Source organism: Dreissena polymorpha, chromosome 8 (genome assembly GCF_020536995.1).
Source record: "Dreissena polymorpha isolate Duluth1 chromosome 8, UMN_Dpol_1.0, whole genome shotgun sequence".
Lineage (NCBI taxonomy): Eukaryota > Metazoa > Mollusca > Bivalvia > Myida > Dreissenidae > Dreissena > Dreissena polymorpha.
In genome coordinates this window covers 101666848-101691344 of record NC_068362.1, presented here as the reverse complement: position 1 = coordinate 101691344, position 24497 = coordinate 101666848, and the positions used below count along the sequence as shown (strand labels likewise).

At 33.9% G+C, this 24497-nt stretch overlaps 1 protein-coding gene across 1 annotated transcript; it reads left to right on the top strand.

Moving 5' to 3' along the window:
• Window positions 1-13008: 13008 nt before the first annotated feature.
• Window positions 13009-16503, top strand: LOC127840772 (uncharacterized protein K02A2.6-like). The gene has a single exon (XM_052369185.1). It carries the CDS (start codon window positions 13009-13011, stop codon window positions 16501-16503), a length of 3495 nt encoding a protein of 1164 aa, XP_052225145.1.
• The last annotated feature ends 7994 nt before the right edge of the window (window positions 16504-24497 follow it).

Sequence of the window (24497 nt, the reverse complement as noted above, 5' to 3'; positions counted from 1 at the left end):
TGTGGCTGCGTTAGACGTTATCATATGCGACAAACTTAGATGACTAGTACAATCAATACAATTATGTCACTAATTATCTGTTAAGATATGTTATCTTAAATATAAGACAGCATTGTTTTAATTTAAGACACACAAATGAACAGATGCAAAACAAAAGATTGATCCGCACATTAAATTTTCTTGTAAAAAGCACTAAGTTTTTTTCTCCGACAATCTTTGTTTACCTAACCGCGTTAGGGCGACGAGCTACATATGTTAATTTTATAAGGTAATTTGATTTATAACTGGCTAATATTAAATAAGATAAACTCGTCGAAACAAAAAAAAAAGTTTAACTGATAAAAATATTGCAAGTGTAGCAGTTACACTGTACTCTAAACAAAAACAACAATTACTGGTCTTTAACTGCAAAACATCATCGGCAGAATGCTTTGCTTATTTCTTAGCAAGTAAACACATATTTTCTCTGTGATCGTTTCATTAAATACCACACAATACATATGACGAAATGTCATTTATTAAAACTTGTTCGTGTTGAATTGTCAAGAATTTTAAACGAATGTCAAAGTGTACAATTCATTTACCTATGAAATAATTTAACAAATAAATATAGAAAACTTTGAGACACAACTGATGGACGTTTATATATATAAATAGAAAGCTTAATGTGGCTAACACACACGCACTTGATATATTAAAACTTAAATTTGGTAATGTACAATAAAATGTAGTTAACTTGCTATTGGTGATTATTTTTATTTCATAATTAATGTTTTAGATTAATAAATAATTCTTACTTAATGCATTATTAATGTCTTGATTCGATACAGCTAAAATCAGCTATCTTATTGTACACACATGTTACTGATGGTCTAGAAAATACGTTGCTGTTATGGTAACACGGTGTTTGTTCTCAATCATTTAAAACAATTGATGTGGTTCGCCTATACCAACGTCTAATATTCTTGCATAATGTATCGTCTTTTGTGAGCAATTGAAGACTAAGTGAATTGCATTGATGACACAATGGTTCCTGTAACCGGCGCATTTTCTCAAATGGAACTTTATTTAATCGAAGTCCTCTTACACCCGAACTGATGCCCTGTACTCAACTGTTCTCTAATGCACAGTTCCTCGAAATTCTGAACTTCCTAAACTCCGGATACTACATAGATGCAGTGCTTTTTTTTACATTGAAATCAACAACCTGATTATTACGAACAGTACGGGAAGTGTTGCAAAATAACGGAATTTGATTATCTTCATATCGTTATCTGTGGCATATGCACACGTAATCCGATCATTAGATACACCGGTTTGACACCTCATTTCTCTAGATGAGAATGTATACTACACAATAAATAATTGGAAATCCTTATGGTTATTTCTTACGAAAAAAATAAAGGTACTTAAACTTTTTTTTTAATTTATTGTGATTCTACATTTCTTTACTATGAACACGACATAATGTGCTTTGTTGTTGTTTATACAACCATTGCATGACATATAGGATTAAATCTTAATTACTTTATCAGACGTGTATATAAACTTTTGACAGGTGTAAATATAAACATACCTTAAATGCTTGCCTTTTTTTCAGACGACGACAACCTAACTGAAAAGTGATGAAATATGTTAAAACAACATTTGTTTGCAGGGTATGTGTCCAAGATTTATTAATATAAATGTGCTATTACATGTTACCATCAATTAATAAATAACCGCGATATAACCGTGAGTTCTACCTTTATTAAGAAACAAATATATAATAATGATATGCACTTATATTAATGCGTAGCTGTCTAAGACCCTCAGCAAATCGGAACACATGCTTTTCCAGTTTAATTAATTTTAGTTCGTTTACCGTTTAGGTTTTTAATCGCTTTGTTATAGGTTTGAATTTGTATTTTGCTTTAAATGTTAAAGATGCAATGTTTTAAGCTATTTCGATGCGTTGATAATGCCTGCTACGGATAATTATTCATTATTATTAAAGTTTAAGACGGGACTTGTTTTGTTGTCAATAATACTAAATAGATTTGAAGGTGACGACTGGATTGGTTGCTGACATGTCAATAACGTGACAAATTATGCGATGTCATCATTTCTGTATTGCGCGGAAAATACAGAAACGTCATAATGAAGATTATATTAAGCACATGTCATCTATCTCGTTCAAGAGTATTATCAACATTAAAAAAACTAGGCTAGTATTTGATTATCGTTAAACATACAGATTAGCTCAGATGTATTGTCAAACTGGTGCATTGCCTTTAAAATTGAGTATATGACTGGGGCAATAACTATGCAATGGATTAGGATAGCATCAATCAAATATATGTATATGTGTGACAGGAAGGTATCCTACTTATCAATTTTCAAAATGCATGTGTCTGTTTTAGATCCGGATTAATTATATTTTTTTAATATTCAATTGACTTTGTGTATTGCATATACAATTCGACCGGCAAGCTCAGCTGGAGAGCACTTGACAAACACATCCGATAATTTAGGTTCAAATTTCTGACCGATCATATAACGTGTGTGGCGAAAGGTAACGGCTTTTTTCTACGACCTTTCTTGTATACCAATGAGTTAAACAGAACTTTTGTATTGTGTGTGCTTTTATAACTAAAATATTTTATAACAAAGAAATTGTGGGAAGGCCAATTTTTTCTAAGCAAAACTACACAAATACAAATAGTGTTCATGTTTTATAAGACTGTGATGCATCAGTTGGCTCTGCATTTTTAATTGTTGATTGTTTCCGTCTAAAATAAAGTTTGCTTAGGCATAATTTCGGCGAATTAACAAATACCGTATCCGATCTGGATTAGCTGCGATATATAACAACTTATTTACTGGAAACCTTAGCAGACGCAGCTGTTGTATTATTTATAATTATTATGTTGAAGGATTTGATAGCAATATTAAAATCAAATATATTTAAGGAATCAAGACTTGTATTGAATTCTCGTGTAACAACGGGTTTCATAAACGGTTGCATAAGAAAAAGAAAACATATCTGTAATCGTATAGTGAAATAATTAATCCATTAAAATGCTGTGATAACAGGCCAGTGGTGATGAGCTTCTATAATACAGAAATGCAACAGATGGTGGAAATAAACCGATTTTCAAGACCAATGCAAAAGTTACTTCAGTATTAAGTTTTATAGATTCGAGCTGGTTTAATATTTTACTAAATTTCTCTTATAACTGATAAGTGAGCTTTAATAAGATTTGCAATGATATACTGTACTTAAAATGCTACTGTAAACAGCATATCAACTGTTGGTACGACATTCCTTTGTCAAAAATAAAGTCTAACTGGCATGATAAAAAAAGCATCATGTAACAATACTGACAAAGGGCTTATGCGAGTAGGATATATTTAAATTCACACTTCATGCTGATCAGTACTTCGCTCTAGCTACATGTATGTGTGACGCCGGAAACACACAATGCTGCATAATGAAGAATTTCCTATTATGAATGTATTTGTTGCCGATTCTATCTTACATTCCAGATGTTCTCGTTGAAGGTCTTCAACATAGACCCGGAAATAAGATTAAGCTCTGGTTCGTTTTAATTGCACCGGTCTGTCTCTGAACGTACGACGGACGTATTATTGTAGAATTACGTGTGAAGCTGATGACAATCTTGATCTTGAACGTGTTTCTTATTGCATCTGCTGTTCTTAATCGGTAGAGGATTGTGATCGTAATGATCTTTTGGAAACTGGATAGTCGACTTTAACTGTACCTTTAATTTTGGATTGTACTTAGATAGTTTAGCTATGTACACCAAATACGAGGCAACACCTTCGAGATCCGATTTCAGAATTAGTGTGAGTGTGTGTGTGTCCGGTATGGTGACAACCACCCAGACTCACATAATTCCTGGTATTGAGCCCGGTTCGACTATGTGTGAAGCGCGTTCACCAACTAACTAGACAAGGAAATGGATGGTATCACCGAAAATCAGCTTGCTTTTATTAAGTATTTTTCTTTTCAAGGAAAATAGTTTTTGGTCCTTACTACTACTACACGATCTGAAATATCCTTTGGCCGATATACCAACTAGTTAAATGTAGGAGCTCTATTTGCCAACCAGTCAAATGCCCGTCATACACGATAAGAATCGAGAGCATACGTTTTATCAGAAGGATGTCTATAACATAAACCTTCTGGTCTTTAGTTCTTATTCGGACTATATTATATAAACACTTTTTATGTACAAAATGTTTACGTCTGGATGTATTCAGGTAATATGTTGTGCAATAGAATACACAAGGGCGATCCTTTCAAATACAACACTCGAAAACAAAACATGTATTCATCATATAGTTCCACATAAACCACTCTGTTTGCATATAGTAGATATATACGTCTTGGTGGTAAATGGTAATCGGGGTCAAACTCATTCCAAACATACCCAGTTAATGTTTGAAAATCGCGGTTGACTGTACGCACACATGAACAACTACCGTGCATTAATACAATGCATTGTGCCACGATATTCACTGTTTACCTTAGTCAGTATTTCATAAAAATATATCATAGTGAGGACACGCCTTCGGGGTCAATCACGCCGGGTTAATGCCGGTTTGCCAAACACTGGTCCTTTGTTGACAGTATAGACCCTAAAATACAATAATCGAACAGTGCGATCGAACCCTATGACCAGTTTTGCATTTATTATATATGGTATGCATAGGCTTCATTCAAAAAAGCCAATGACAAGTATATAGTAAATATAGTATTAGAATTTTTATTCATGTTACGTATTGAGGATTTTTTTCGTAATGGGTTAATGTGACTACAATAGCTAAACAATGGTTTTAAGATAATGTACTTTATAACAATTACACTTTTTCGTACATAAAAGCACGATAAACATTGCATGTTTAGCCACTATTTACGAATTGTTTTGTCATAGGACACACACAGGTTCGCTAGCAATTTGAAACGGTTAAATCCATATTGTTTTGCATTGATCGTTTCAAGTAAGAGTGAGTCTATATTTTATCAGATTAGCTCCAAACCTTAAATGTTACCTAGAGATGCTCGCAAAACGTGTGTTTTTTTCGTATAGTAGTCCTCCATCGTGCAAATAAACTGGCCAATTGTGTTGGGGTGGGGAGGCTAAGGGTGTGTGTGTGTGAATTGTTTATATAGACGTATACCGTTATACAGCACACTCATTGTAAAACTGTGGAAATACTTAAACATGGTATATTCGGTATGTTACATTAGATAGTGTTTATTCAAACAATTTGGTCAAATCATAAAATTGTGTAAACATGTGGACAATGCCTACGTGGCCTATATATTTAATTTTATTTGTAAACTGTCTTTCAAAATATCTTCAAAGAAACCATTAGATCTTAAGTTTGTATGTCTTTAATGTAGCATTGTTCAAAAAGCTTCGCCACTTTTGTTCTTATCGTGCACTGTATCTTATGAAGTATTTATGTGTTGCTTCTAAATGCAGCGATCGTTTTCCGCGTTGATGTTTCTTTTTCGTTGATTCTGTACTATAAGATAACACTTAACTGATTTTGTAAGACTTGTTAAGTTCTAACGAATATTTTTTGTTCTTGACACAATTCTGGTTTACGGTTTGAAGACTGCTAACGTTAAAGCACACATGTTTGCCTTCAACATGTTTTTTCCTGCATTCATCATAGGAATGCAATGGTTAAAATGTTTATTAAATATAGAATATAATGTAGTTATCAATTACTATGCATTGAAGAAAAAAATATAACAAGTGAATTATAGATTTAATACTTTGTTGGTGTGGGTTTATGTCTCCAGTTTCGTAAGATATCACGATGAAACAACGCCGTTGAAAGATAAAAGATAAAAAATGAAACAACTAGGGAACATTTTATACTCAAAGTAACGAAAATTTGTTTCATAGTAACTTTCTTATGTGGCATCGAAATTTTACAAAAGCATGCACATTACAGATGAGTACAATGCTAGCTTATCCTTATGGATTGACTATGTTAAAAATATGTTGGATATTAATGTCGGTTTTATTGCCTGCATGCCGGCTATAACTGATGGATCTTTTATATGTGTTACATTTAAACATATTCACTGTCTCGTTTAATATGTTTTATTAAAAGAAACATAATTATAGTTTGTGTTCGCCTTCACCGGGTCGCATGAAGTTCAATTTCGTAACAAATACGAAAACTGTTAATTAAACCCATATTATAAGGATCTCTTACTATTGTCACAACACAACTCGTTCTGTATTAATTTATCTCTTACGTTTGCTAGGTAGGTGTTCAGCAAATGTTAAAATTAAGAATACGTTGTATTCAAGAAAAAAAAACCAGCATATTTTTAATACAAGTGAACAACCTATCGCGACGTATACTATTTCAAAATAAAATTTATTCCTATCCGGAAAATATAATTGGTAATGGTAAATACGAAAAGACAATAAAATTTGAAAACATATATTATTGGTAGTGGTTTGTATGAAGAGAAAATACACACATTTCAAAACATGTTTCTTAAATTTTCAGATAAGTATTATTATAACGCGTCCAGCATTATTCTTTATTAATGTTTTTTAATTAATGAATAAGTATTTTTATTAAATAAACCAATCGACACAGAAACGCATTTCGTGATTTCACATTCGTCTGCAAAATTCTTCAATTGAGTTAATATGAAGTCGTTTTAATTAAATTTATATTATTAGACGAGAATATGTTCAATTTATTCACCCCATACAAGTAGAGCCTCGCCAATAAAGCTCGAAACTCGCCCTATACGAGAAAAAGGCGGCCAATATGGAACATCACGGCCAATACGGATAACGGTCGGCCAATACGGGATTCAGCCAGTCAGAAACCACGAAAAACTAGGCCTTATATGAGAATGTAAAATTTCAACAATTGTTGACGCCATTTTGAAGTTGTATGCTTAGTTCCTGTGCAAAAGTTTAAATTTTTAAAAATATAATATTACAGTTGACTTAAAGCACTCAGCCATTAATATAATCAACTCCCTTTTTCGGCAATAACAATAGTGCAGAGTAACCACAACAGTAAGGTTCAATATTTGAGCATATGTATATAAATAACACCTTTCAAGCTTCAATGAGCGCCGAAAGTAAAATCTATTCAAAGTCATAGAGGATTAACACATTACACATGCAATTCCTAATTGCAATAAGTACGTTTTCAATCCTTATTGTCTTTCTGAGTTGTATTTAAAACAATGGTAGTGGATCCAGTGTGGCTGGAATGTAGTTCAGGTAAATTTTGCATAATTTCGCGACCTGTCAAATTGTTTTTCGGCATCATGTAATGTCTTGAAAGCATCTGTTGTCATATACTAAGTGTAAATGCTATTGGTCCTATGCTTTATCAGTAATATCGCCTTCATTTTATAATATTAATGAAATTATTATTATTATTCTGCAATTAAATGCATGGAGCATAATTATGTTTTCTCTTACAACAATATCCAATTTTTGTTTTAAATTAACACGATATCTCTTAAAAGGTGTTTTGGTGTACATAACATTTACAAAGCTTTTTGCATGGGACTATAAATAGGGAAAACGTTGTATAAAACAAAAAATTTGCTATTTTCAAAACTTCATAGTCATACTTCATTTAATATCAAAAACATGTAAATCAAAAATGAAATTTACTCAATAAGCATTCCTTGCTGAAATAATATTATAATGTTAATTAATAAAATTGTCATTTATTAGTTGAATTCATATTAGCTTTGTTATTGTCATTCGGCCTGCTGTCTTCAGCTCAATAACAAAGCCAATATGAATTCAACAAATTAATAACATTATAACATAAAGTACATGTATGACACAAATACAGGTAATCGTTGCTGAATAATATGTATTAAGTATTGTCAACACAAGTAAACTTCATTAGTTCGTGTTGATCTGTATTGTGTTCCATTTCGTCTGTAATTAGTTCACGGAATTCCATTGCGAGCCCATGTAATTGCCTTTACCGTCCACGGAATTCCATATCCAGCCCACATCATTCCCATACCCGCTCACATCATTCCCTTGCGACCCCACGACATTTCCGTACCCGCTCACGGCATTCCCTTGCGAGCCGACGTTATTCCCTCGCCAGCCGCCCCCTTAGATAACAATATTCACGGCATACCAACGTAAATCAAGTTGATAGTTTATTAATCTGTGTATGAATGTAGTTAACAAACTAAGATAAAAGAAATACCGGTATTACCAGCTAGTTTATATGCAACTATTAAGAATTGCATGGGTTACATGAAACATTTCATTTGAATAAACATGTTACTAGTATATACCATGTACAACCACTTATATACTTACATGGTCCAGACCAATAGGAACATACAACAATAAAATGCTGGGTTCAATTCTGTATCAATAATACTTAATATGAGCGTTTAAAACTATGACATAATTTTGGAATAATGGAGCATATTCTTTAAAGACAATAATGAACATTATTCATGAAATCAACCGAACAATATTGATATTTAATAACAAACTATTGCTTGTATAATAAAACAGTTATATTAATACTGAGTTAGTAACATGTTTCTGTTTTATCCGATGCGAAATGATTCACTAAGTTCTAGTTAATGTTTAAACATTGAATTAAGAGTATGATAATCATTAAATCAAGTGTGTATTGTTATTGCGATTTCACTGTAAATAAAGCAACAATAATTTAAATGAATTTCACAAATCTAGTTAAAATGAAGTGAAATAAAACTGTTAATTCGTATTAATTTCAATTCTTGTATGTTATCAATATGCTATAAAATACATCCATAACCACTTTATATGGTATAAACATGGACATTTAACTTTCTCGCTTAGTTCTGAATTTTTTGTGCAGTGCTCTTGCAAATAATTAAATACTTCCCCGCACATGTTCTTAATTTGTTATAAAAGTATGTTGTCCTAACCTTTTCCAATGTCAGCATAATACAACATCTCTATTCAGTTTGTTTCTAGCAGTTGCTATATTATATTGGCACTGATTCCATTCGGATACAAACGCATATACCATTGTTTTCTTACCTGGATAACTAGGATATTGTTGCGGCCCATAGTTGTCATAATGCGGCACATACGAGTTCCTATATTCGCCATTGACTTGTTCTGGCAAATACGAGTTCGCGTATGGTATCCAGCTACTCAACGTTGCGCCGCAGCATGACACAAACAGCACAAAAGTGACAGTTGAGAACATCGTAGTACCTACAATGACATATATATATATATATAATAATGTTCATAGCTATATTCGCTTTTATTGCAGCTTCCACAAACACTGTACTCAAGAAGTAATGATAACACAATGAACAGAATATAGAAACAAAGTTGTTATCAATAAAATAGAAAAGTTCAAATATAATTAATTTAGTGACATGTATATTGTGTCTTTTCTCATTTAACACTTGTCGAATTGTGTGCACATGATTTTGGTAAATTTCATAAACAAAACACACAGTTTCGCTTGCTAATTTCTAAAATTGGCACATCTTTAGACCAAGCCAGCTTTTTTAAACACTTAATTGGTGACAAGCACCTGTCGTCTTGTGTTCAAAGTTTTTATTTTCCTTACAGTAAAATATTTCCAGCGAATCCGGACATATACTCATTTATCGTGTTGGAATACGAGGACGCGGATATGGTGGATGTGATGTGGCGCCTGCGGGACAGTTATCCCATCAATGATGTTTGGGTAAAAAAACACTATTATGCAACATTTGTCCTTAGTTTCTGATAGAAAAACACTGATGAAAGGAATGTCATTTAAATGAATTTAATTAGTTCATGGAGCGAGCATATTCTTACATGGCATTGAAATAAAGTGTTTAACAAAGGTATACAACCAGTAACCTTAGGTCCGGTTGACCTCAATGATATAAACACAAATATTATAGCGAATTATTGTATTCGTTTTATCTGCAAGACTGTTAAACATTTACACGTATTTGCATTTGCCAAAGGTACATATTGGATAAGAATGAACTTTCTATTAGTTCGACCAATAACGGTCCGGTTCAAAGCATTTATCTAGTGATATAGAAATAATGAAATAAGGCATCCACCAATTGTGTAAAGTTACTGATATTGATCTGAAATATAGTGTGTAGTAACCTTATATATATATATATATATATATATATATATATATATATATATATATATATATATATATATATATATATATATATATATATACGAATGAGCCCTTGAGCTAGTAAAATTTAAATAAGTAATCTACCAAGTCGCCATGACTAGTTGTGTACTTCATTGATCACTCTAGCAACAGAGGTTTCTAATGATATGATCACGTTGGGTATGTGGATACTTTGATAACAGATGGTACGCGCGAGAGGTAAGTTCCTCAGTTTTTTTTTAAAGTTATATCACAAAGATTTGTTTTTGACGATGCTGGAACAGCATCGTCTAAGGTAGGATAACCATAAAAAAAATCTTCACAATGGCGACCTATGTAAAAGACCGAGCCAGTCCGAACAGTATCCAGATTAAGTTTGCAAATCCAGATTATTTGCAAACTTATTTTTTTTATTTATTGAACAAATGTTATGAAATTTTGCATATTTGTAGGGGGCATTGAGTACATACATATAATTGAAAAAAAAAGAGTAAAAATGTTTTTGGAAAGTAGAGTTATTTGATGATAAAGTTGCCAACCCCCGTTGGATCCCAACGGGGTTTTGGCTCCCCCGTTAAGAATTGCAATTTTCCAACGGGAGATTTTTCCAGACGGGAGAATTTTACCTATATTTTACAAAAAATGTAATTTAAATATTATGCTTTGTTTTCTGTTTCAATGTTTACAAATACACATGTTTAAGTTATAATTGTAATAAATATGTACTTTAATAAGAAAATAAAGTGTTTGTAGATTTTCTTCCCCCGTGGGGTTTTGACGGGGGATCCCGTGAAACTCCCATATCCATTAAACTCCAACGGGGTTTTCACGGGGGACCCCGGCAAACTCCCATTTAAATTAAACCCCAATGGGAGTTTGACGGGGGATCCCCGTCTAACTCCAATTTATAAAGAACTCCAATGGGAGTTTGACCAGAGAAGGGAGGGGGGATCAGACTTCAATAAACAGTTTATACCCATTGCAATATATTCTATTGTATAAAGAGTAAAAGACACCAAACTTTATTAAATAATTGATGTTTTCTTTTTAAGGTGTCAAAATCAATTTATAATTTTTGAATTTTCTTAACTCGGTACGTTACGTTGAATAAAATGTCTATTTGAAAGAGATTAGACCCACATATTGCTATTTCTGGAAAGATGAATTTAAAACGTTCCATAATTTTGAAAGACTGCATAAATAATAAAGTGACTTATCTCGAAAATATATTACATTTACCTTTTGATAATCCAAACGTTGCTTTTATCCATTTTTGTGATGATAAATACAATCCAGAAAGACAATAACATTGGAAACATACTTATTGTCATTCGGAATTGTATTATTGTGTTTTTTATTCCCGTTTAACAGTTTTTGAAGTTTTTTGCTCGAAATTTTGGGTCCGTCTATAATGCGTATATGACTCATTTTCGCAAATATGAACGAAACGAGCGAATATGATCGAATATTTGCAATATTGATGCTTTTTCTGCAATGTTTTTATCAACAAATTACAGTTTAATGTAAAATATAATTAAGACTGTTAACATAAATAGATTAATTCTCTAGCCATTATCATGTTTCGAACTCTAAAGTCATGTTCGCGAATATGAACATTGTTTTTAGGCTACACACAACCAACAATAACCACGACGACTCCACAATACAAGGTTTACAGTCAACTCGTACCTTAGTCAACTCGCACGGTAGTCAACTCGCACGTTGTTTGGTCAACTCGCACGGAAGTCAACTCGTACCTAAAAGTCAACTCGCACGGTAGTGAAACTATTGATGTGTTGATGGGTTCTGAATGAGTTATTTATACATAAACACAAATGAGAAATACTTTCAGAGTTTAGTTCAATACTTTTTATTGCAATATTTTCACAAAATAACACATTTTTTTAACAAATTGTGTTTACACCAGGTTACATTATCGGCACATTATAACAGACAGTAAAAGTACTTTTTAAAATATATTTTTTAAACTATTAGTTTTATTAAAATATTAGAAACACACATTGTCAAAGCTTTATCATGTACACAAGTAGACATTCATCTATATACTTTTATTTTAATATTTATTTCAATATTTACATACAGTATCAAAGCTGTACAATATGTACACAAGTAGACATACATCTATATACTTTTATTTTAATATTTATTTCAATATTTACACACATTATCAACGATTTACAATATGTACACTAATATTGTAATTTAATGAATAGGACATAAAGACTGATAGAACTATGAATTATTAAGAATTTAATATTTGTCATAAAACTATTAATGAAGATCCCGTTACCTATGGAAAACTTATTGCGCACACAATTATAAGTAAAAAACGTATAACAATAATGTTAACGTGAGTACAAATACGTATAGCTTAGTATCATATAAACCGAGTATATATGATTATCATACCTACATGTATTGAAACATTTTTGTACGCAAAGATTATTAATTTTACAATAATAATCAGTCATAATACAGTTTTACAGAATCAAATGTGTATTTAATTAATAATTTAATAAAATTGCCCAGCATTATTAAAATTTGAACATTGTCATGTATTGTAATGTAAGGGACACAACTCGTATTGTCTTGTTAAAGCATGCAGTCATGAGTTACTTGTATTAAGATTTATATATATATGTGAATCTATGAATAAAGCCAGTTGTGAGTTACCCACCGACGAGTTCAGAGTTATTACATGGTGTCAGAAATCTATTAAAAATCGGCGCAATCAGGCGATTGCATGACAATCGTACGTTGCAAATCTGTTGTTAAAGGTTCATTTTATACAACAGCGAAATGGCTTCGAAGGGAATCAGGCCATTACCGGAATTTAACCCGTCAGAAAGTGCATCAAGTTGGGAAGACTACAAACGGGACTTCATAATTCATTTGGACGCGCTAGGTCTGGACGACAAGCCTGGAAAAAGAAAGGTTGGTGTCCTACTTGCCAACATGGGGAGAGAGTGCGTAAAAATTTACGATTCGTTCGCGTGGGCGCCGGAAGTTGTTGCCAATCAGGATGCTGGAATCGCGGCAGTGCCAGCCGAGGATAAATACCATCTAGAAACAGTTTTCACAAAATTTGACAGACATTTCGGAGTGCATAATTACCGTAACATTAAAAGACAAGAGTTCCTCAACACAAAGCGTGGTAACCTGTCAATAATGGATTACATTTCGGAATTAAAAAGAAAGGCCGAACACTGTCAATATGGGGAACAAAAAGAAGGGTTAATATGTGACATGATCATTAATGGCGTGAATGACACAAAGTGTAGTGAAAAGCTAATGGAGATACCGGTTACACAACTTACCATCGAACGTGTCGTGCAGGTTTGTAGGCAAATAGAATTGACCGCGTCTCACATCAAATCACTGGGCGAAAGCCCTCACGTAAACATCGCTAGAACGCATCAAAACCCTCATAAGCAACAAACATACTGTGCCAAGTGTTGCAGAAAACATGAAGTAAGGAAATGTCCCGCCTATCACAAACAGTGTGACAATTGCGGTGAGTTTGGCCATTTCAAGGCATCCAAATTATGTCCTGCAGTCGGTGGGACATCGCATCAACAAAAGGGGATATCACACAGAGGGGCACGTGGCTATGGACGTAGACTGCGTCATCGCGGAAGTGATCGGGGAATCCACCGTGGATATCGGGGCCGTGGAGGTCAACGACGTGTCAACCACACCGAAGCCCAGGAAGACCAGGTCGAGGAAATGTTTAACCAGTTTGAACATGCGGATGTGAACGACGTATTTATCGCAACATCGAGTGAAGATAATCATGAATGGTCCGCTAACTTGAAAATAGGGTGTAAAACGATAAAATTTGAAATCGACAGTGGCGCAATGTGCAGTGTCATGTCATATGGAACAGCGAAGCTATTTGAAAAGGTTGCACCAATCAAAAGGAGTGATGTTATTATTAGCGGTGTCAATGGGCCAGCAGTGAAGGCGCTAGGAATGATTACATTGCTGTGCGAGCATAAAAATATCAAGCGTTCGGTTAATTTCCAGATTATGAACACTCCAAGAGGCATAAACTTGCTTGGAAGGAATGATTCAGTTGATTTTGGGCTGATCATGAGAATACACACCGCAAGACTTGAAACAGAATCTATCATTGAGAAATATAGTGACGTCCTTGGGGAAGAGATTGGGTGTATACCGGGCGAGTACGAGATTAAAATCGATAAGTCAATAGAACCAGTAGTTCATGCACCAAGACCGGTTCCAGTCGCGATTCGTGAACAATTGCAAGCTGAACTAAAACACTTAGAGAAATGCAACATTATTGCTAAAGTAACACAACCTACGCAATGGGTCAGTAGTTTGGTGTGCGTAAGGAAGAAAAACGGAAGAGTGCGAATATGCATTGACCCCACAGATTTAAACCGCGCAATCCGAAGAGAACATTACCCAATGAACAGTTTTGATGATGTTGCCACAAGATTGAATGGGAGTAAATACTTTACAACGCTAGACGCGAATATGGGTTATTACCAAATAAAATTAACTGAAGAGAGCTCGAAGCTCACAGCGTTTAATACTCCGTTCGGCAGGTACCGATACCTGCGGATGCCAATGGGCGTGAAGTGTTCGAGTGAAGTGTTCCAACGGTCCATGGAACAGAACTTTGGTAACATTGACGGGGTAGAAATAATTGTTGACGACATTTTGATTCATGGTAGAACACTGGAAGAACATAACAGGCGCTTGGAAACGGTGCTTCAAAAGGCACGTTCAATTAATCTGAAGATGAATAAGAAAAAGTGTATGTTTGCCAAGCCGGAGGTGGACTATGTAGGTCACAAACTGACTGGAGACGGAATTAAACCGACAGATCAAAGAGTGAAGGCGATAGCAGACATGAGAGAGCCAGAAAGCTTCAGTGAGCTGGAAACCGTGTTAGGCATGTTATCGTATGTGTCTAAGTTCATCCCAAATCTCAGTGAGTTGAATGCACCACTGCGCGATATGAAAAGGCTAGAAACGTGGAGCTGGGGTGACGAAGCGAAGCGCGCGTTCAATAAAATAAAAGAAGCTCTTGTTTCAACAAAAGTACTTCAGTACTACGACTTGAAAAAACCTGTCACACTCACAGTAGACGCATCAATGAGAGGCCTGGGAGCCGCGATAATCCAACAGGACCGTGTTGTGGCATATGCGTCACGTGCGCTCACACCGACAGAGCAACGGTACGCTCAGATCGAAAAAGAAATGCTAGCCGTTGTATATGGCTGTGAAAAATTCCACAAACTGCTATATGGCCGAGATACTTTCCTAGTGGAATCTGATCACAAACCGTTGGAGTCGATTCTAAAGAAAGAAATACATAAAGCTCCGCTAAGGATTCAACGAATGATTGTAAAGCTTCAACCGTATGACTTCAACCTCGTGCACAAAAGCGGCAAGGACATGGGTCTAGCAGACTGCCTCAGCAGATTACCGTTAGAAAATCATTATGAGAAAACTATCGATGAAGAGTTGATGGTTTTGAAGCTCGACACGCTGTCGTGTTCAAACCATGACAAAATTGCACGCGCAACACAAGCGGATGAACAATTCCAAGTACTGGCAAAGGTTATCATTCGAGGATGGCCAGAAACGAAGTGCGAAGTTCCAGTTGAAGCCGTTCCATTTTGGGATTACCGCGATGAAATATCAATTTACAATGGAGTTCTGTACCGAGGGGAACGCGTGTGTATCCCGAAAGAAATGAGAACAGAAACGTTGAAAGCGATACATAAGTCGCATTTAGGGGTAGTAAACTGTAAAAAGAGGGGGAGAGAGTTAGTATTTTGGCCCGGCATGAACAAACAAATTGAAGATCTTATTGGCAAGTGTAGTGCGTGTTTAATGCATCGCAAGATGAGCCAAAAGGAGCCAATGATCATCCAACCAGTACCTGAGCTACCCTGGAGCAAAGTTGGAATGGACTTATGCGAACTAGAGGGTTACAATTACCTAATCATTGTAGACTACTTCTCCAACTTCATTGAAGTAGCACCATTGCAAAGAGACACTCGAACGAGCACCATCTTAAAACACATCAAGCAAAACGTGGCTCGTTATGGAATCATGGACTCAATCATCTCGGACAACGGTCCACAGTTCACCAGTGCTGAATTCCGAGAATTCATCGAAAAATATGGCATCACCCATATTACGTCGTCGCCTTTGCACCAACAAACAAACGGCCTTGCTGAAAAGGCTGTACAAACCGTTAAAAATCTAATTAAAAAGTGTAGCGAAACAGGGGACGACATCTACTTAGCCCTGTAAGAACTAAGAAACACACCACGCGATAACATCGGATCACCGATGCAACGTTTGATGGGTCGACGCGCAAAAACACTAATACCTATGAAACAAACATTGCGACAACCAGAAACAACCAGTGAAAATGTCGCACCAAAGTTGTTGGAATTTCGTGAAAAGCAAAAATTCTACTACGACCAACACGCGAAGAGCAAGGACAATTTTCAGCCAGGGGACGCAGTGAGAATTAAAACCCCATCTGGTTGGAAACCGGCAGAGTATGTGAAACCGTCCGAATACCCACGATCACATATCGTTAAGGCAGGCGAATCGGGGCGCGAATATCGCCGAAACACGGACATGCTAATGAAAACAAAGGAAAGACCACACATTATCACCACAAACAATGACGTGTACATACCGGCACCCACAGCGCCAACAGAGACGGTAGCAGAACAACCATCAACAACTCCAAATCACGAAAACAGTGCTAGTGCGAGATCGAGCGAAACTCGAGACAAACCGGGGAAAGAGAGTGTACAAGACACTGCTAGAAAGAAAACGAGGTCGGGAAGAGAAGTTCACAAACCGATACGGTTAAATGACTATGTGTAAGATGTGAAGTGCAAAACATGTGTCATATGACTGCCTTATAGTAGTGCAAAATAAACTTATTAATAAACTGTTTAATAACTATCATTCGGTAATATTGGTATTTGTATATGTAAGATGTATTGTGGTGGTAAATGCATAATGTTCTTGAAACTTTACTATCATAACGAGTAAGGAACAGTTTGTACATATTTATTTTTATCATATCAAACTGTTGGTTAAGGTTTAAAGATTCAGTGCCTTCAGCGCTTTGATTTTTCTTCTAACAACAAAATGTTCATGGAATTTTCTTCTCACAAAATTCCAATATTAATTATTTTTGGGTGTATCTACTTTCTAGCTTGTTTTCGGTGTTATAACAGTCTGTTATCATTTCCTAGCTGAAACCCGACATTTACTGTATCTGGCATTTGTCATTTTGTCCTGAACAAGCTTGAATCCGAGATAACAGAGACAATTTTTTGGAAAGTTAGCAAACATGTATTTTAGTGAATAATTTTGTCTTACATGTTGTTATTGTTAATTTGATTTAATGAAGTTCAATTGCATATTTACTTTATAAGAAGTTCTTCATTACTTAGAGTGCATTTTATTCATATAGAATATTCTATTTTCAATAACAATTTAACACTCAGAGGTTTAAAAGAAATTCCCACTATGGTTTTATAAAAAGAACAGTTTATAATGTGTTACTACAGGTTATGTTATTTGCTTTCTTTCATAAACCTCTTCGCATATGTAACGATAGAGTAGTTGGTGTATCATGTGTTTATATTTAAAAAAAAAAGAAAGAAAAGGGGATGTCATGTATTGTAATGTAAGGGACACAACTCGTATTGTCTTGTTAAAGCATGCAGTCATGAGTTACTTGTATTGAGATTTATATATATATGTGAATCTATGAATAAAGCCAGTTGTGAGTTACCCACCGACGAGTTCAGAGTTATTACAAACATGAGTTACAGTTCTACATTAATTAATTAAATATTACATTGTAAAGCATGACAAATTAAAATATTTATTTAAGTATTCCATACTACAGCCTTATTTCTAGGCAACCCCTATCAGTAATAGCCTTATCTACCCCTCGATTATCAGTACCCTCATTAGCTCTGAATGACTGACAGATTAGCTGTTTATTGTAATTTTAGGGGTGGGAAATAGGATATGGTGTTTTCAGGTATTGTTACTTTCTTGACTGATTAGGTGACATATGGTTTATTATTACAATTCCAAATTAACAATTAAAGTGATATTATGGGCATGTTTCACTGTTGAATTGAGCTGAACATAATTAACAGGTCAAAAGAGTTAGTTTAAATGTGGTTACTGACGAATTATCTGCAACTCATCTTGCTGCCAGTTGTTTATAAAAAGTAGATATTATTATCGATATTTTACATGACTCACCCAGTCCTCTAATCCGAAATGATCCGTAAAACAAAATAGTGTATTTGTGTCGTATGAACGAATCTGCACTAAAACTAGATTTAGATTCACTTCGTAAATCGAATCTTGTATGTCGTCAGTTGTCAAAACGAAACTACGGTTGATATTCAAATGCATTATTTTTCTCTTTCCGGGATATTGTTGTATTATTTTGATGCTGCATTAACAAATATAAGTGTATATGAAGTGAAAACACCAAAAATAAACAACGGTTGCGATACACTACATAGACATATACGCTCTTTAGTCGTACCGAGCACATATCAGTGAAAGGGGGAAAAATTACATATCTTTAGGGTATGGGTAACCTATGGTCTTTAAAAATCGATTAGGAATTTATAAAAGGTATTTCTGGTGTTAGGTTTAAGAAAGAATGTCTCAAAATATTGTTAAAAAAAAAACAACATTGAAACTAGCGACAGCTCCCATGCAAGGATATTTTGGATCTCCAAAAAGGAGGTTTTTGCGAAGGTCAATATTTCACGCTGCAGAAACAGAACAGAACTTTAAAGGTAAATTGTGAAAAATCTAAAGACTTGTAGGTAAATAAACACAGTACATGGTTGAAATTAATGAGTAATGTAGCCAAAACTAGAATTGCATTCTGTTTGAATGTACTTTGCATGCCATGAAATGGGTAAAATTTCTCAATTTTTCATTAAAAAGTAGGTGGGTGGGGGAAAGGGTGTCAGACAATTCACCCCCAAGACAATTCATCCCCTGAACAATTCACTCCAGAATTTGATTTCCTTGGACAATACACCCCAAGACAATTCACTGCCATATTTTTTATATGATATTGCATTGTCATTTGCTTTTGTCATATTTAAAAATAAGTTGTGAACAGATGTTTGGGGTTATAATTTTGACTTTGTAGCACAATTTTGATGTGAAGATAATAAATGTAGTATGTAAATGAAAGATGAAATAGTGTTTTTTGTCAAATGCAATCCAACCAATGCTATTTTCCTATATACTGTGTTACAACATATAAAATTGAAACAAATTAAGTATTTTGTATTTATAATATTTGTGCATTGGATTTAAATAACAGTCTGCGAAATAAGCGCACGCCCGTTGGCCTGGGCGTGTAAATTATAGCTCGGGCCTATTAAAATTGCCATATTGTACGCCCGTCGGGCCAGTAGAAATTCCGTGTATCAATATTGTTTCATTTTTAAGTGTGATAAAAGTCATTATTTTGTGAGTACTTCGCGAAGATTTCCGACAGAACTTCGTTTAACTTCGCCTAAAATACGAGATTTAATCGCGTTCCGATTGGTCCATACATTCAACGGTCATTTTCGAGTCGTAACACAGGCCACGTGGTGACAATTTAGACTGGTTATTTACTAGTGGCACACGTCATGCTGATGTGTTTTTCTGCTGAAGTAAACTTATCGACGTACGCGGCTTGCATTTCCCGAATAAACATCGTTTTACTTTGTAACCTTGTTTGTGTGTTTATTTCCAAAGTTGAAAGTCCCTACGCGCATAAGGCTGCATAATGCTTAAATACGTAGCTGGAGTGAAGCCTGGCAAGAAACTGCCCACTTCTGATCGTAAGTCAACAAATGACTATGAAAAATCACGGAAACGTGAATTTCAAGAAAAGTTGTAAAAAATCAGTGATGAAGGAGAAGCTACTTCTGTAAGACAGAGTTTAATAAGCTACGCTTAAAAACACAGCATAAGAAAAAAGTCAACATGTATGATAAAAGTATGCCATCTATGCCTTCAATTGTCAAGTAAACTTCTGGAAAATAACTATCAGGTTGCTTGTTTTACAGGATATGGTTTCTGACTAAGAGGATCTCCAGGATTGCAGTGATGATTAGATGAACGACGAAGTTGTTTATCACATGTTAAATACTTATAATTAATAAAGGACATAATTACATTGACTTGTTATATTGTGTTGCAATTGTTTTTGCAATAGGCTTTACAGTTAACATACCCTGGATACAATTTTACTTTTAATAGATTAACTGCTATTGAAAGATGAAACCCTTAAAAAGGGTGTATATTTTAACAAATTTACTTTGGGCTAGTAATTTTGCTGCTGGGCTACTTGTCTTTACAATTCAAGTAGCCCGAATGGCTAGTGGATAAAATGAACTATCGTGAAGACTGAAATAATATTATTAGGTTAACTGCTATTTTATTATTTGAGAACTTTGTCAAATATTGAAGTTGATTAATTAGTTTCATTTAATTCTTAGAATTTTACATTATGACAAGTACTTATTTATTCATGTTAGATGGGATAATTAATTTAATAAAATATTATGGTTTAATTGATAAGAAAACCTTAATTAACGAAAGGAAATTTAATCTGGTTGGAAGCGTGCTATTAATGGGTATTACAATCAAGCAACAACAACAACATAACCTTTATTAAGCTCAAATCACAAATATAGTGACACATGAGTATACAGTGACAATGCATCTTTTACAAAGAGTTATTAACAATTGTGAAATGGTGTTAAACTTTACATAGAAAATAGAAAAGAGAAAGAGAAGTGGAGATGAAAAAAGATATGAGACATACATTTGAATTGAGTGGGGGAATGATGATGTTGACCTGAAAAATAAACATTTTTTATTCCTTTGGCCTGAATAACCTGTTTGTTTACATGGATTACTGATGCAGACTATAGTTATGGTTTTTTCATTCGGTAAACCCGGTGAATTTGATTGGTTAATTTATTTTTGTCTGCAGCGCTTCGCTGATCTGTGTGTAAACCCTGGAATTAGGTCAGAAATGTGCGTATTGTTTGTGTTTTCACTGTTTCCTCTGTAGAATAATCGTGGAGAGTGTTTCATTTATAGATCGCATATTAACTAAACTTTCAAAAGTGACGTATAGATTTACATTTTGTAGACCGAAATTGTCTGTTAATGTAATTCTACTTGGGATTAATTGGTGTGTTTAAATTAAGTAATGATCACATGTGAAGTGACCCATTCACGTGACATTGACCGATGTTGTGTCAGGCCAGAATAACCATGCCCATGTTTGTCCTGTGTCAGTGACCATGTGATTCGTAAGTAAAGGACTTTATGTTATTGTTTCAGCAAGTAGCTTTATATAATCATGTACTTAATTGTGTCGATTTGACCTGCAGTAGTGAGATTGCATGACAAAAAGTACTTTACTGTACATGTATTTGTGAAGTTGTGTAAGTTTACACATGACACATGAAATCAATGGTGAAAGGCATGGATGGGTGATGGAGAGGGGGGATGAGTAGAAGTGCTGCAATAAGTAATAAGTGTCAAGTGTCATTGATTAAAAAACATATTCCAGCAAGGTTAACAATAAGCTTGAGATACAAACATACATGTACATTGCATATAATTTGGCTAGTGCAAGGTTTAAAATATAAATCACAATTTGCTAACAACATTTATGAGTAAATCAGTAATTTTAAATTTGTGACATTGATATTTGTTGCCAGATTGAAAAAAACATGCGTAAAAATATTTTAAACATGCGTAGTGAATGAAGTTAGGTATTCAACATGAACTATGATGTAGTAATACCAATATGTAAGATGATTAATTCATCTTATAAAATATTAATTGATAGATTGAGACGAAATGCAAAAAGTACTGCATTAGACATGATTTTGTGTTCTATATAAATAAATTTATCAACGTGTTAGCGTTTAAAGTAATATTTTTTGTGGATATGAATTAGTCTTATGAGGTTTAATTGTTGAAATACATAAAAGATAACAAACATAATTTAACATATACACCAAGTTAAACTTATCAGCGGGTTAATGTTTGAAATAATACTTTTATGAATTTACATAATTTTTTTAAATCCTTTAAGGACCTTGTTGTCAACAATTCTTTAAATTTTAGCGTATTTGTTCTACAGTAGTAGTATTTTTTATAAACTTCCTTCTATGTTCATTAAAAAAGGGACATATAAGCATGTAGTGAAATTCATCCGCCACATCTCTGCATGTACAATGAGGGCATGTTCTCTCATTTATGTCTTGATTGGTCCATCTACCTGTCTCATTTGGGAAAAAGTGATTACCAGTTCTAAGTTTAATAAATAAAGATGATTCATATTTAGTTAGTGTGATTAAATATTTCTCTAATTCAATCTTATCCTTAAATATTGAATAGTTTAAGCCTTTTGTTGAGTTTTGAAGTGAGGTATGCCAGGTTTGCTGGTATTGATTAAGTAATATGCTCTTTATAGTGTACTTTATATTTTTATTTTGGATTTGATCTTGATTTAGCCATATGTAATTTCTGCCAGTTTGTGTGAAGATATTTTTTACATAATTTATCCATTTAGATTCAAAGTTAGGAAGGTTTAACATGTATTTATATATGAGATATGCTAATTTATCCGGTTTCCCAGTTATTAATCTATTCCAGTATGCAATCATTCTGCATTTTATAGTGAGATCTATGGGGTATCTTCCGAATTCTGCGTATATCATATAAAGTGGGGAGCTTTTTCTTAGATTGAAAATTTTTCTCAGAAATTCATTGTGTATTTTCTCTAGTAAATCAATGCTTTCATAGCCCCAAACCTCTGCTGAATATGTTAATATTGGCAGGATAGTGTTATCAAAAAGTTTTAATATCATATATATTGGTAAATTAAGGTTATTAATTCTTGAATAGAGTAGGTGCATTGCTTTCCTTGCTTGTTGTGCAAGATGTTTCTTTGCAGTTAGGAAGCTACCAGATTTTGCTAAACAAACACCTAGATATTTGTATGAGTTAACAATTTCTAGAGACATGTTGTCTATTTTAAAAGAGAAGTTTCTATTTTGCCTTGATCCGAAAATAATTACTTTTGTTTTATCCGTATTTATATTTAACTTCCATGTTTTACAGTAATCAGCAAAGTCATTCAGACAGTTTTGTAGTGTTTGGGCATTTTCAGCAATTAAGACTGTGTCGTCTGCATATAATAGTACAATTATTTTGAGAAAAGTAGCAATATTGTTTTCTGGATTTGTAAGTTCTATACCATGGTGGCCTTTAGATTCTTAGTAATTCCCAAGGTCATTTAGGAAAAGGGAAAAGAGGATGGGCGATAAATTTTCTCCCTGACGCACGCCGCAGTTACATGAGAAAAATGGGGAGTTTTGAGTTCCATTAGAGTTACATGATGGTACATGATAAGCATTCACACACCTGATAAGGCTTTATCAAAGTGTCAACACAGATAAACAAAGACTTCAGTTACACACATTGATAAATAATTATGTTGGGCTGGGCAATTCTAAGACCTGGTATTGTATTAAAAAATTCCATTGTTGTTCACCTGATATTTTGATTATTATTTTTATTTAACTGCCTATAAACAAAAGTGTTTCATTAAAAAAATTATTATTTTTATTCTTATTATCCATTAAGTTGTTGGATTTTCTCTCATTGAAGGATTAGTGATAGAAGTTGTGTTTTGTAATGTTGTGTATTGAAACATATTTTAGTCTGCAATTATCAGTATTCATTTCAAAGCCAGTATCAAATTCACACCATTTTATGTTATAATTTTTTAAAATGCTACTTATACACGAATACCTCATGATTTATTAAATCTACTATAATACCACTAGTATGCTCCTCTTAAACATGTTTTGAAATGTAATGTACTTTTTACAAAAATTGTACTCAATTCAAGTCCACTTCAATCATACAGTGTGTTAACTCATTCCATACTACAGCCTTATCTCTAAGCAACCCCAATCAGTAATAGCCTTATCTACCATTAGATAATCAGTACCCTCATCAGCTCTAAATGCCTGACAGATTATCTGTTTATTGATACCTTTATGGGTGTGAAAAAGGTTGTTTTTTAGGTGTTGTTACTTTGTTGACTGATTATGTGACAAATATTTTATTATTATATTTCCCATTTAAAAATAAATATAGTAATTTTATAAAATTTTTGAAATCTTGCATAACTTATCAAA